This window comes from Polyergus mexicanus, unplaced genomic scaffold (genome assembly GCF_030449975.1).
Source record: "Polyergus mexicanus isolate NDT 795.1 unplaced genomic scaffold, iyPolMexi1.0 SCAF_4, whole genome shotgun sequence".
NCBI classification, from domain to species: domain Eukaryota; kingdom Metazoa; phylum Arthropoda; class Insecta; order Hymenoptera; family Formicidae; genus Polyergus; species Polyergus mexicanus.
The window spans coordinates 3896326-3909345 of record NW_027223324.1 but is presented as its reverse complement, the minus strand read 5'-3'; the positions used below and the strand labels follow the sequence as shown (position 1 = coordinate 3909345).

Below are 13020 nucleotides of genomic sequence, written 5' to 3'. Positions count from 1 at the left end.
AAGCAGTGGTATCAACGCAGAGTACTACTCGGAACAGCGTCGTCGCGGCGCTCTTCTTCGGCGGCGAGATACGAGAGTCAACTCGCCGAATTCTTTTTTATTTATTTCTTATTATTTTATCTTATTTTATTCGATCTCAACGATACACCGATCATATGATCGCGAGCGTTTCTCCGGGCTAACCCTCATGCGAATCGTGCAACGTGATCCGCCGTGACAGGTGGCGACAGATCGCGATTTACCTGACGCTTTTTCTAGAACGGAAGGCAGGGATAGAGAAGCGTGTGTCTCTTTCTGAGATCAGACGCTCCTCCGAGCATCGATGGTAATGTTTCGAGAAAAAAAATTCAAATTCCAATATCGCCGTTAATTCTCTCTCTCTCTCTCTCTCTCTCTCTCTCTCTCTCTCTCTCTCTCTCTCTCTCTCTCTCTCTCTCTCTCTCTCTTCCTCCCTCCCTCCCTCCCTCCCTCCCCCTTCAAATAGCTTTCAAATGGCGGGTTATGAAATTATTCGGCGATATTTATGTACGATTCTAATTTCAAATAATAAATGAGATTATAGTTAAATGCACACGAAGATTGTGAGACTATATCTACAGACTTATAAATTCTCAAGATAAATGTAATAACTATATTTCGACATGTTGCCCTTTATGAAAAATTATTAATCGAAAACGCGCCAATTCGGGATATGTTTTGCAGAGAATTATTTATAAGGCGCGTGTTTAAAATAACCTATCAGTCTTTTTGTTAGTTTGTTGATTATCTGTATATATATATATATGATGAGTCTGATTTCATTTCTAACGGATATATGCCTAGAATTTTATCACGTGTTCTTTTACCATAGATAAAAGTATCTTCATTGTTATATCGTATACTGTTTATGGTTTAGAAACAGGGTAGAAAATGTCAGAACCTGAGGAAAGTCTGGCTGCGCCGGATAGCACTACAAGGGAACAGCGGATTGGCTTCTCCCACGGAGATGATGTTCTTCAACATAAAGATGGCAAATTTTACCTTGGTACAGTTGTCGAGGTACTCAATTAAATCTATATGGATTCTCTTTTATTGAAATGTAAAATTGACACGACGGTACAACAACATTTTTTTTATATAGGTGGACTTGGCAAGGGAAAGATGTCTTGTCAATTTTATGGACAACACATCTTCCTGGTCCTCGTTTAAAGAGCTGACAAAGCTGGCTATGCCAGACTCGGATGTTATGTGTGTTCTTTGCAAAAAATCTCAGCCTAAGACTGATAATGACATTATCGTTTGCGACAAGTGTGGCCGTGGCTATCATCAAATGTGTCATCAGGTATGAAACGCGCGCGAATCTGCTTATGATATTACAGAAACATTGATCGGATTGAAATTGGAATGATTAGATTGAAAAAAAATCTGATTGAGATTTGAAACGGTAGCTTAATAAGAGAAAAACTGTGTGTGTTTGTAGCCTCAAATACCAAAACAAGAGCCAGGTGTGGATATTCACTGGATGTGTAAGAGATGCACGGATAGCCAGTCGCGTATGTGTGAACCTTGCGAACCAAAAACTTCTATGGTTAAAGTAGATATCAGAAAAGTTTGCAGCGGTAGGGACCAACCTCAACCACCACCTGACGACATGACAAAATTGCCATACGATGTAAGAGTCAAATATAAAATATGCGTTATTAATTTGGCAAATAGTTTCTCCGATTATGTAATATAGTTTATAAAAGAAGGATAACGGATATTTTTATTATAATTTTAGCCTGATATGTTAAGCTGGGATGCGCATCACAGAGTAAACGCCGAACAAATTTATTGTTATTGTGGACTTAACGGTGAATGGTATGCGCAGATGTTACAATGTGCTCGTTGTAAGCAATGGTTTCATGAGAAGTGCATCAGATGCTTAACTCACCCCTTGTACAGCGGTGATAGGTGAGTACAAATAGGAAAATGTCAATATATTTAATAAAATTCATTCTATTTCTCAATTACATTATTGTTCTGCATTTTTGCATGATTGAATCACACTAATGATTGCAGGTTTTATGTATTTGTTTGTTCAATGTGCAATCATGGGAAGGAATTTGTTCGGCGTTTGGAAATGAAGTGGGTAGATCTGGTGCACCTGATGTTGTACAATCTGACTGTTTATAACGCTAAAAAGTATTACGACTTGGACACTGTTATTATACCTTACGCGAATGACAACTGGTATACGTTACAACTTCCACCACGGGTAAAAGTCTTGTATTTTTATCGGAGTACAGTCTATGAAACTAAATATTTTCATATATATATATATATATATATATATATATATATATATATATATGACATTTTAGTTTTACTTGATATAATGTTTGTTGTACACTTTCAGATTAGAGATGTTAGTATTGAAATACGCAGGGAATCGATATTGTCGATATTGACAAATAACAGAACCAGATTCAAGTGCGGTAGAGAAATAAAGAAACGCACTACAATATGGGGCCTCCGTGTCAGACTGCCACCACCCTGTCCAATCGTCAATCTTCCAGCATCCGGCGAAATAGATGATTCCGTGTTACGTAGATGTTGGTTGGGTGTTAACAAAAGACTGCAATATCTTCCTCCACAAATTGGGTTAGTATAATTTTATGCATCTCAGAGATATATATGGCAACGTCAATTGTAGCAATTTACAGAGTATATATGTTAGCTGCGTTTATGCAATATACAAAATTTAATTATTTCAGCCCTGTGAGTTTACCAGAAAGTACAAAACAATTGATTGCATTGAGACAAAGCGTGGCCGAAAATGTGGAAATTCCTGTGAATCCCTCAGATCTAGTAATGCGAGGTACAATTTATCAAAATTCGGAAGCGGAACAAAGCTCGTGTCCAAGTCCAAGTCCACCCAGTCAATCGACGCAGTCGTTAAGAGAAAGGTATTCCATTTTTTATGCATATAGCCATTTATAAAATCACTTTCTACACAATAATAGGCATTTGAGAATTTCTATTATTTGTGCCTTTACATTATACAAGTGTAAAATGTTATTTCATATAACGGATTTTATATCAGAGAATTCTCCTTATTCCTGTAGATATAGCGGCGGCGGTTTTGTAAAAAAATCATTCCCATTTCCAAAGTTAAGTTTACAGAGAAGACGTCGTCTAATGGCGTTAGGCAGTTCACGGGAAAGAATGTTACGTAAACATAAGAAAAGGGAGAAAGTGTGCGGAGACGGTACTATGGGAAAATCGCAAGGAGTTCGAGAAGCAAGATATAGAAAAGCGAGAAAATTGTTGAAAAACGCCATTGCCAAGGTACAATAAGATTGCTCTCTTATATCATTTCGCATTCGTGTATATAAATCGTATGGTAAGAAGAGTCGCGCACGATTAATCTTTCGATTATCTATCATTATCGGAGAAACGAAAGATTGACCGGCTGTTGCTCTTTACTACGCAGAATGCGGCGTTACATCCTATTTATAATGCTAGAGCTATGAATAGTATTATTCATCTTTTTTCTTTTTATTTAACGCAGAGTAAATCGCGAAGTTCAGAAGCATCCGATTTACCACCAACACCTCCGACTTCTGTTTCTGGACCGCCGACACCACCAGCCGCAACGTCAGGCATGTCCGAATTATCCGTGCCTAGCTCCGTGGATTTGATGCATCCTTTGCCACCTTCGACGCCCGCGGATACGAGCGGGGATGAGACCAGCTCAAGAGGGACTCTCGATTCGTTTATTCCACCACCAAAAGATTTTGAGGGAAAAAATAATCCGTTTAGTGATTTGGTGGGCACGCCCTGTAGCCTTAATCAAGGAAATTCGAGTACGCCGTTACCTTACAACCAGTGTCCCATCACGTTGCCTCTACCGCTGACACCTGTGATCTCGCAACCGCCGGTGGTGCGTCCAGCCAAGAGGCAGCTATCTGAGAAGGATATTATTGTCGACAGAAACGGTCAAGTGAAGCGCAGAAGGCAACATCGACGAGGACGTCCGTCCCAACAGCAGTTACAACAACAATTTCAACATACCGCCAGTAAGACGGCGGCTATTTTACCGGCTCGTAATAACGAAGTTAAAAGTGAATTTGCCAGGAATTTAAGAAGTTCGTATAATGGTGCCTCGAGCAGTGCGAGTAGTCAAATTGGGAATTGTGTGGATTATGCCTTAAATGGTAGAAGATTGAGACAGCGTCAAAATAATGATAAATTATCTCCTCCCGATTCTCAACCGCAGAGAAAGAGCAGCATGCCTTCATCTCCAAAGTGTTCGCCTGTGAAGCAAAGTGCGCCTGACATATCTCTGGATGATTTGAAATCATCGGTGAATATTTACTTTGGTGCAGCTAATAGAATAGCTGCCGGTGAAAAGTTTGTCATCAAAGCGAAGAGGATAGGACCAAATGGTCAGACACAATACCTCATCGAATGGGAGGGAATCAATACTTAACGGTAAATAATAATCCGCTTACTACGAATATATTGCAATCGTATACAAATTTTAAGTTGATATCAAGTATGTGTAAGATGGCGATCATAAGATGTCAAAATCTTGTAATCTATTCCCGATATTTTACAGCAAAATAATTGTGATGAATTGTTTTGCGTCACATGCACTGCCACTTGTTACGTACATTTCATAAAAATGTATGTATTTATCGGTGTAGAATATGTGAATGTTCTTGTAAATGTACGTCGCGCGTTTGAAATTGAATTATTAATCTGAAACTTTTCATTACGACTGACAGATTTTATTGCTGGATGCATCTATTTTTATGCATTTTATCTATTTCTATCTATTCATCTATTTTAATCCATAAAAAACGTTCCATATTAATTACACACATATACCTCATCATTTGCATATCTATTTTAACAAAGCAAATACTATTTTAATGAAATAAGTAGGCGAAAAAATGCTCGTTTTAAAAATATTTACAAGAACAATCAGATGCGTTGCTTATCAATTGTAAATAGTGTAGCATAGAAGACTTGCGGGGAGGGATCGATGATGTTAAGCCGCGCGAAAATGAAATTCCGTGTGCTTTACGTCCATTTACAGGAGGATTGGCCAATCGTCCCTGATTATCAGGGATAAGACCATGAATTATAACATAAAAAGTGAATTGTAACAGACAATTGTTCCTCTCACTTGAACTAATGTACTAGCGACGAGAATGTTAGTAGCTAGTAGTAAAAGAGTAAAACAAAGCAGACGCGCGTATACTGCGAAGGTTATTTTTCAATACACTTGTGTAAAGATAGTCTCTGTGGCTTCTGTAACTTCATTGTCTTGGATTACATTTTACTTTCCAAATAGATGACAATACGATGCAAATCAAAATTTTTCAAGAAATGAATTTGATCTATTACCATGTATGTGTTATACGTTTATATTTATTTAGTTTATATATGCAAAAACAACATTGAATAATGCATTTAAAAAAAAATAATAATAAAATAAAATAAAAAAAGATAGAATTGTGCCAATCATTAGTAATATTTTTCGTACAGATCAGGTTCGAAACGATGTACTTGAGACGATGAAGATGCAGACTTAGCATTGCTCACTATTATACAAGACTAAAGAAGAAAAAACGGCACATCTTTTTCGTATCATTTAAAACTAATTGCGAATGACGCACTCGATGAATATGTAAGTAAATTGGCCAAGTTATCTGTGCAAAGATAACGCCGTAAATTTCGGCTACTCAAAACTGTGTTAACAGGCACACAATACTGTGAGCTCATTATATCGTGTAATCGCGCACTATAAGAAATTAATCTTTGTGCATTAAATCATTAGATGCTAAATTGCAACTGTACATAAATAGGTTTATATATATATTATATATCTAAACGATCGTGTAGTACACAGTTTAGACACAATAATCACAGTAAAATGTAACAGTATCATAAATTCTCTTACAATAATTTTTGATACAGATTATTTTATACAACTTTGGATAATCCTGCTGGGATTATTGTATAAGAAACATTTTTGTACCTCAGACTATGCACAGAATCTATGGTCATGACTTGCTAATCAGAAAATATCTATAAACAACTCTCTAAGCGATATAATGTAGACATTGCAGTTGTATAGTCATTATTAGAATTTCAAATCAAAAGAGCTTGTTAGAAGATTTAATTAAGCATTTAATTTCCGTTAATAATAATTTTATTATTTTATTAGAGATCCGCTCTCATGAATTTTGTTCGATATTTTGCAGATACATGTGTTCGTTTGACATATTAACGGGAAACTAGCGTAATGTACGGACTCTTATTTATCTTTTTTACGAAGAATCTGTTCGATATAAAGTTTTAATCACGAGCGGATTTTTATATATGATTGTAATATCATATTTTAAATATGCATTTTTACATTTTAATACAATTAGATAATTCTCATCGAATTTTTTAAGTTTACTGCATAGATATAATTATTCTGGAATAGATATTTCTCTTACATGCGTGTTTCCCGATATTATAGTAACAAGTCCATAAACAGCTCGCATGCTTGAATCGACATTTTAAAATTTAAGCATTTTCCTTTCTTTTTTTCGTGTATCTGCTATTTATTTTATACTTTTAAACGCAATGCAATGGTACTTTTGCATTTTGGTTTCTTGGAAGAGGCTTAAACAATCCACTGTGGTATGAAATGAGAGGTCTTTTACGCGCGAAACGCCTTTTTATCACATAACCGTAAGATATTGAACGAGCATAAGAAAAACTCCGAAACCTTCCTTTCGCCAATTCCTTGGACAAATAATTTTTGTAAAACTTATACAATAGCAATAGTCAATTTTCGGCAACGACGAATCATGTTTCGTGTAAAAGTTCTCGCATCGTTCGTAACATATTGCTTATGATATTATTTTAAGAAATTTCTACTTTATACAAATCATACGTTCTTTACATAGTTGAAGCGATTTTAGGAACGTCTTTTCCGATTCATACCACAGCACACTCTATAGAGTGGTATGTAGGTAATATGAGGGCGAAGACAAAAGAAATGGACACTGCCAAACGTCTAAGTTATATTTAATAAATGACGTCGAACAACGTTGCGCGCTATGATATAATAATTAAATGACACATTTTTATTCGCGTTTATATACATATATCGTCGCTCACATTATTTCATACACTCGAATGCGAGTGAACGGCTCGAGCGTGAGATTTCGCGATGACACGTTGCTCGATGAAGTTTCGACGAATCGTACGTGTATGCGCGTTTGATAATTCTTACGAAAGTGTGAAGTGTAGTATAAACTTGCGTTTTCCGCGTTCGAGATATAAGAGATGCCGCGGGAGAGACGTAAAACCTCAAACATTTAGTTTATCAAATTATCGAAAAAGTTGGAAAAATGTATATTTAATAGTTTCTTTTTATTTTTATTCTTATTTTATTTATTTATGTTTTTTTTATTTTTATTGCGTGATACTCTTCTAATTTTATGACGATACTGAAGGAGATAAATCTAGAGCATACGAAATACGAGAAAAATACAAAATATTATGCGAAGACATAATTTATATTCAATACTTTATTCAGTGAATTACAGTGAATCGTAGAAGCCTACGCTATTGCATTTCTTATGACCGTGGCCTGGTATTGGCTAATACCTTATTTCTCTTATACATATCAATGAAATTGATTACATCTATCTCCATGTTCTACTGATACGGGTATTCTTGAAGCGATAAAGTAGCAAAATGGTGAGGTACGATGAAAAAATGCTAAACTTCATTGATAACAGAAGGAAAATAACTTAATGCTATTATTGATATTGCTGTTTAATATTAATTGCACTCTAATTAATGTATGTAATTAATGTAATTAGTAATACTTTTTCTCGTTTGATGCCGCAGATTCGCTTGCTTCAGTATTGTGCACGACTAAAGTTATCTTACATTCAAGATAAATTCTTTTTGTTTTTAAGACTGCTGATCTGTCACTATAGTCGTATTGAAGTACGATATCAAGAGTGACAAATAGCATAAATTTTTTTCTTGCATTATGAGTTAAGTTAAATTTGTATGCCGTATCTCTCGTGTGCGGTAATACAGATTGATAAAATATGTATCGAAGGCTTTCTTCGGAATTTTCAATGGATTAGTTTAGTAGATAGCTGTAAACTTTGATAAATTGTGTCCATCCCCGGATTTTAGGAAATTAAAATACATACGTGGACATAATTATGCGTGCATTTATTAGAATAAAAAAAAAGAGAGAATATATTTTACCAATCTGTATTACATAGACGCAAATCAATATACCTGGATTAAGAGATTAAGAATTCCGAGACACGTAAAAATTACTTAAAATTCTTAAATTCTCCCACGCCATCTCCTCTTATTTATGATTTATAATGTCGAAGCGATGTGAGGCACAGTTCCGTCGACGAACCCGTTTATTTTCTCGTATTGTATGCTTAAGTAGAATAAAGGAGCAACATCCGGCGAATGATGCGCGTTGCGCTAAAAGTGATGCGTTAGGCGTTAGAGCGTTACAAGGCGATCGATCACGCGTTGCAACAACGAGCGTCATCTTTGCGAAATCGCAGTATTTTGTACGAAAGTTCACATATGATTTCTACGAGTCCAAGGGCGATGATTTTTTATGACCCTCCTCGAGATCCAGTCGTCGGATCTTCATCGTCGGAAAGAAACTATTGTAATGCCACCAGGATAAAACGGTGTGCATTAAATTTTAATCGCTTGCGAATGGAAGAAAAGAGAGGGAGAGCAAGAGAGATGTTGTCTAGTTAATTATCGCAACAAAGTTCATATTTGATTATCGTCGGATCCAGAAAGAACGCGTGCGCGGCAAGAGAGATCGTGAAAGAAAGAGAGAGAGAAAGAGAAGACGAAAGTGTTAATACTGCCAGTATCATGTGTATATATTACGACTCCCCCGCATCCTCCTCTCGCCCACCTCTTTTTTTAACATATATAGATATCCTACCAATACATCTTCAGAGTAACACGCGAGTAGAGTTATATACCGTTTGTATGGCGATTACAGAGTGTGCGAGCTCAAATGGAAACTCGGCATCTTGCTTCCAGAACGAATCGTCCGCGCTCAGTGTTCTTCTGTATGAGATTTCAATGAAACGTAGAAATTTCGATCTCTTGATATATGTATACACACACATACGCACAGTATGTTCTTCACCGCAGCATCGATTGCCAAGAAACCTGTAATCGCGAGCATTTTAAGAGAATTACTCTTCATTCATTATATTATACACACAATACGGAGATAGAGGGATATTTATGTGATAATCAATGCCTCTGATTTGATCCTCTAATAGTCTAATATACGGAGGCGGAGGTTTCGCGTTAAAGTGAAAAATTTTCGAGATGCTCCTCTCGCGAGAGAAAATCCTTTAGTCAATACACGAAATTAACAAACTGTTATTTGTAAATTTTTAGAATATTCACTCGTTAATATAAAATGTTTTCTGCGATTACTCGGGGATTATTTGACAAGACCAGATCTTAAAGCGAGGAAAATTAAATAATTTTTACCAAATCAAGAAAATGAATTGGATTTAAGTTATCAATCGTGCGATGCACAAGATTGTTATTTTATGGTTAACGAGTCAGTGTATATGCACGATATGCATCGATCGATTGATTAGTGATCGTTCTTTCATTTCCGCCGATATCTTGTATGATTCGAGTGCTGGTTGCCCGAATATGTTGTCTTCATTCGTTACTTATTAAAAAAGACCGCTCATTTATCACGATCAAAAGTATTGTATTTACGAAACCTACTTCCGTTTATCTCGAGAAGATTATGTTTTCGATTGGAAAAAAGAATGCTGCTTATGTAAAATAGCGGGAAAAAAAGATTATTAGTTTAATGTAAGTAGCGTATAACACATTATCGCAAGTTTTCGTACCAGCAACGTGTTCGTGTAATGAATTTTATTCTTAAGTATATAAATATACTTTCGACAATATTCTATAATGTAAGAGTCATCTTTTTTTTTTTCACGGGGATGTTCATAATTTTTCGTGTGCGTACATAACGCGTCACAATGAAACGATCACATTATTGATAGTCTTCGCAAAATCTCTCCATATATTATTTGTTAAAAAAAGAGAACACACCGCTCGCAGTTCAAATTTTTGTAGAAATTATTCTTAGCAATGATTAAGATTCGACACGCGATTGCAGCTAGGCAGTAAATTTCAGGAGAGAACCGAGATGGATGAAATTGATCGCCGAGCCGAGATTGATTCTGTAATCCTTGTGCACGGAGAGGGATGATTGTAACACACGCAAAAATTTAGGCAAGAGTGTGCGTGCGTGCGTGCATCATGTGAATGCGAATTTAATATGTTTATGCGTGCGTGTGTATGTGTATGTTTGTGTATGCGCGATAAACTCTTAAAGTGAAATTCGAGAAGTGAAATTAATAATTTGTCATCACAAAAGCGAGACGGAGAGAGAGAGAGAGAGAAGAAAACAGACGGAATGAAATAAATAACGTCTGTCTCGATCCTCGGAATTTGATTAAGTGAAAAACACCGCCGGAACATCATACTTGCGCGATTTCGTTTTTTTTCCCCTTCATCATCGCGTCGGGCGAAGACACTCGTCTCTCCGCGAGTTCGCGCGCGAAAGGATAATCGTTTCGCCAAAATTAATGTGTGATAGAAAATTTCACTTATATATATATATATATATATATATATCTCCGAACATAGGTCTCTGAATTTTTACGTTTCTCTGCGTACATTTCCATTTTTAACGTTAATTCAATAATAGACTCTGTATATAATACACCGCCTATGATTGTACGAATATTTGCGTTCGTCGCTCTTGCCGATACCCTTTCGGTTCTTCCCTTCCAGTCTTCGAGAGATAGATGCCAATCGACATATCATATCGCTACTTTCGACTGCATTGTACATACATACAATCATCTTTGTGAAGAGGAATCTCCTCCAAAATAAACTGCCAGCCTGTTGGAAGAATCATTTTCATATGGAAGTCACTGTACTACTTGCATTGAATTTTCAGTGAGTATAAAAGACGATTATATCACACATATATAAAATTTTCAAGTGATCCTTATCCTTCTTCCTGATAAAACGTTCGTCACCGTTTGTTTTGCGATGTGTAAAATTAATTATTTCGATACGCATTTGTCAAGCATTATGACAAGAAGGTTGACGGAAACGGAAAGGGAACGGCCGGAGCATTTTTATATTTATATATATATATATGTATACAGTGTTTCAGAACTATCGTCTCACTTTATTAGTTCTTATGGATTCTTTTAAATAACTAATTAGTCTTTGATGAAAATTTTAGCGGATCTTAGCGATTTTTGCTTTTCAACTGTCAGCTCTCATAAGAATTTATATATTTATATATAGTTTGTGTGTATGTGTATGTTAATATATAAAATATATTATTTTATATTTACATAAATAATTATATATATTATATAATTTATATATATACATATATATATTATATATATATATATATATATATATAAATTATATATATTTATATATTTACTTATTTATATCTAGCATGAAAATCCAATTTAGCTACAGAGTAGAATTAAATTCAAGTAACAATGTATCAAATTGGAAGGTGATATGTTAAATTTTTAACAAAAATGACCTATATGTTGTTTATAGTTAATTCTCAAAATTAGTGAAAAAAAATTCATAGGATGACGATGCTCTTGGAGCGTATATACATATATATGTATATATATATATATATATATATATATATATATATATATATATATATATATATAATTAATTTTACTTAATATTATTGTTTTAAAAGATACAATCTTGTCTTTTCTTTCGAGCTATCATTGATAGCGTGCTGCCAGTTGTTGCTGCGTTTAAAGCCACAGAGCTCGCATGTCATTTCGATAACGTTGTCACGCGACATGACGGCGCTTATCTGTCGAAGAACCGTTCATTTATTGTTATTTTATTCAATGCTTGCGTAAAGAGACTGATTCATGTAAATTCCTTCGCATTTTTGTTTCATACTTTATTTGCTTTCATCAACCCGAAGAATCGCGGAGATTCACGTACAAAAAGAAAAATTAAAAAAAAAAAGAGGGAAAGAAAAAAGTTAAAGCGAGAAGAAAGAATGGTTGTCGATTTCACGATGACCGATGATGACGGAATTGCTGCTGTAAAGAGAGAATAATAAATGATACATGTAGACTTAATGAAATGGGCAATATTTTGCCATCCCGACAAAGTGCCGTCTTTTATAAATATTAATATATTAAGGCAAATTTCAAGAATATGAAAATTATTAATAGACGGTAAATTCTGCTTTTTCATGAAACGCGTAAGTTGGATGATCGATTTTCTGTTATTTACGATATGATACGATCGGAAGATGCAATTTACTTTTATAGCTTGTGACATTTAGGCAAAAATTGATCGAGAGTCCTCGAGAAAAATTTACATTTCTAATGCATTCATTACTTTGTGATTTATATTGTGTGTTAAATTAATTATTCATGAGAGTGGGTTAGGTCAGGGAGAGGCTCGGAGATTAGTGACGCATGAAGTGTTGTTGACCCCCGGATGCGTTTCGTCATGTATACACACAATACGATGCTCTTCCTGACGTAGCAAGATGGTTCTCAAATCTTCTTTTATGTCAAAAATGTTTTTTTGACCGGTTATTCCAAGAAGTAACTAATATGACACTATGTAAAAAAAACTATTATATCAATTGTTATCTTCTTTTAAATTACTTCGATTACTAGTTTCATTAAATTGGGATGTATATGGCATTGTGTGTGGTAAGTACACGATAAGAAATAATGAACATTTACGAATGAAAAAAAAATTTTTGGTCACTTCACGCAAATTCTTTTCAATCTTAATTGTATTTTTATCAAATGTATACAATAATCGTAACAATCAGATAAGAAACAACGTAACAATTAGAAAAGAAATTTATATAAATAATCTTAACATTTTTCCAACATTTTG

The 13020-nt window shown here is 35.0% G+C and overlaps 1 protein-coding gene across 2 annotated transcripts; it reads left to right on the top strand.

Annotated features, from left to right (window-relative positions):
• The first annotated feature begins 32 nt into the window (after positions 1–32).
• On the top strand, positions 33–11472 carry Pcl (metal-response element-binding transcription factor 2). Of its 2 annotated transcripts, XM_070294434.1 has the most exons (11): positions 33–325; positions 896–1038; positions 1121–1321; positions 1460–1651; positions 1760–1932; positions 2041–2236; positions 2378–2622; positions 2736–2927; positions 3087–3309; positions 3533–4455; positions 5518–11472. In XM_070294434.1, the coding sequence occupies exons 2-10, from the start codon at positions 910–912 to the stop codon at positions 4451–4453; spliced, it is 2472 nt and encodes an 823-aa protein (XP_070150535.1). In that variant the 5' UTR covers positions 33–325; positions 896–909; the 3' UTR covers positions 4454–4455; positions 5518–11472. The 2 variants fall into 2 exon arrangements, with proteins under 2 accessions (XP_070150535.1, XP_070150534.1); XM_070294433.1 differs by lacking the exon at positions 33–325 and adding an exon at positions 435–525 and having other exon boundaries at positions 3533–11472.
• Positions 11473–13020: the final 1548 nt, after the last annotated feature.

Bases quoted from the DNA above. Each gene is read 5' to 3' on its own strand.
- Pcl (XM_070294434.1), top strand. From the start codon at position 910: ATGTCAGAACCTGAGGAAAGTCTGGCTGCGCCGGATAGCACTACAAGG. The intron at 1,322-1,459 runs GTATGAAACGCG...GTGTGTTTGTAG, and splicing joins ATCATCAAATGTGTCATCAG to CCTCAAATACCAAAACAAGA. The intron at 2,237-2,377 runs GTAAAAGTCTTG...GTACACTTTCAG, and splicing joins CGTTACAACTTCCACCACGG to ATTAGAGATGTTAGTATTGA.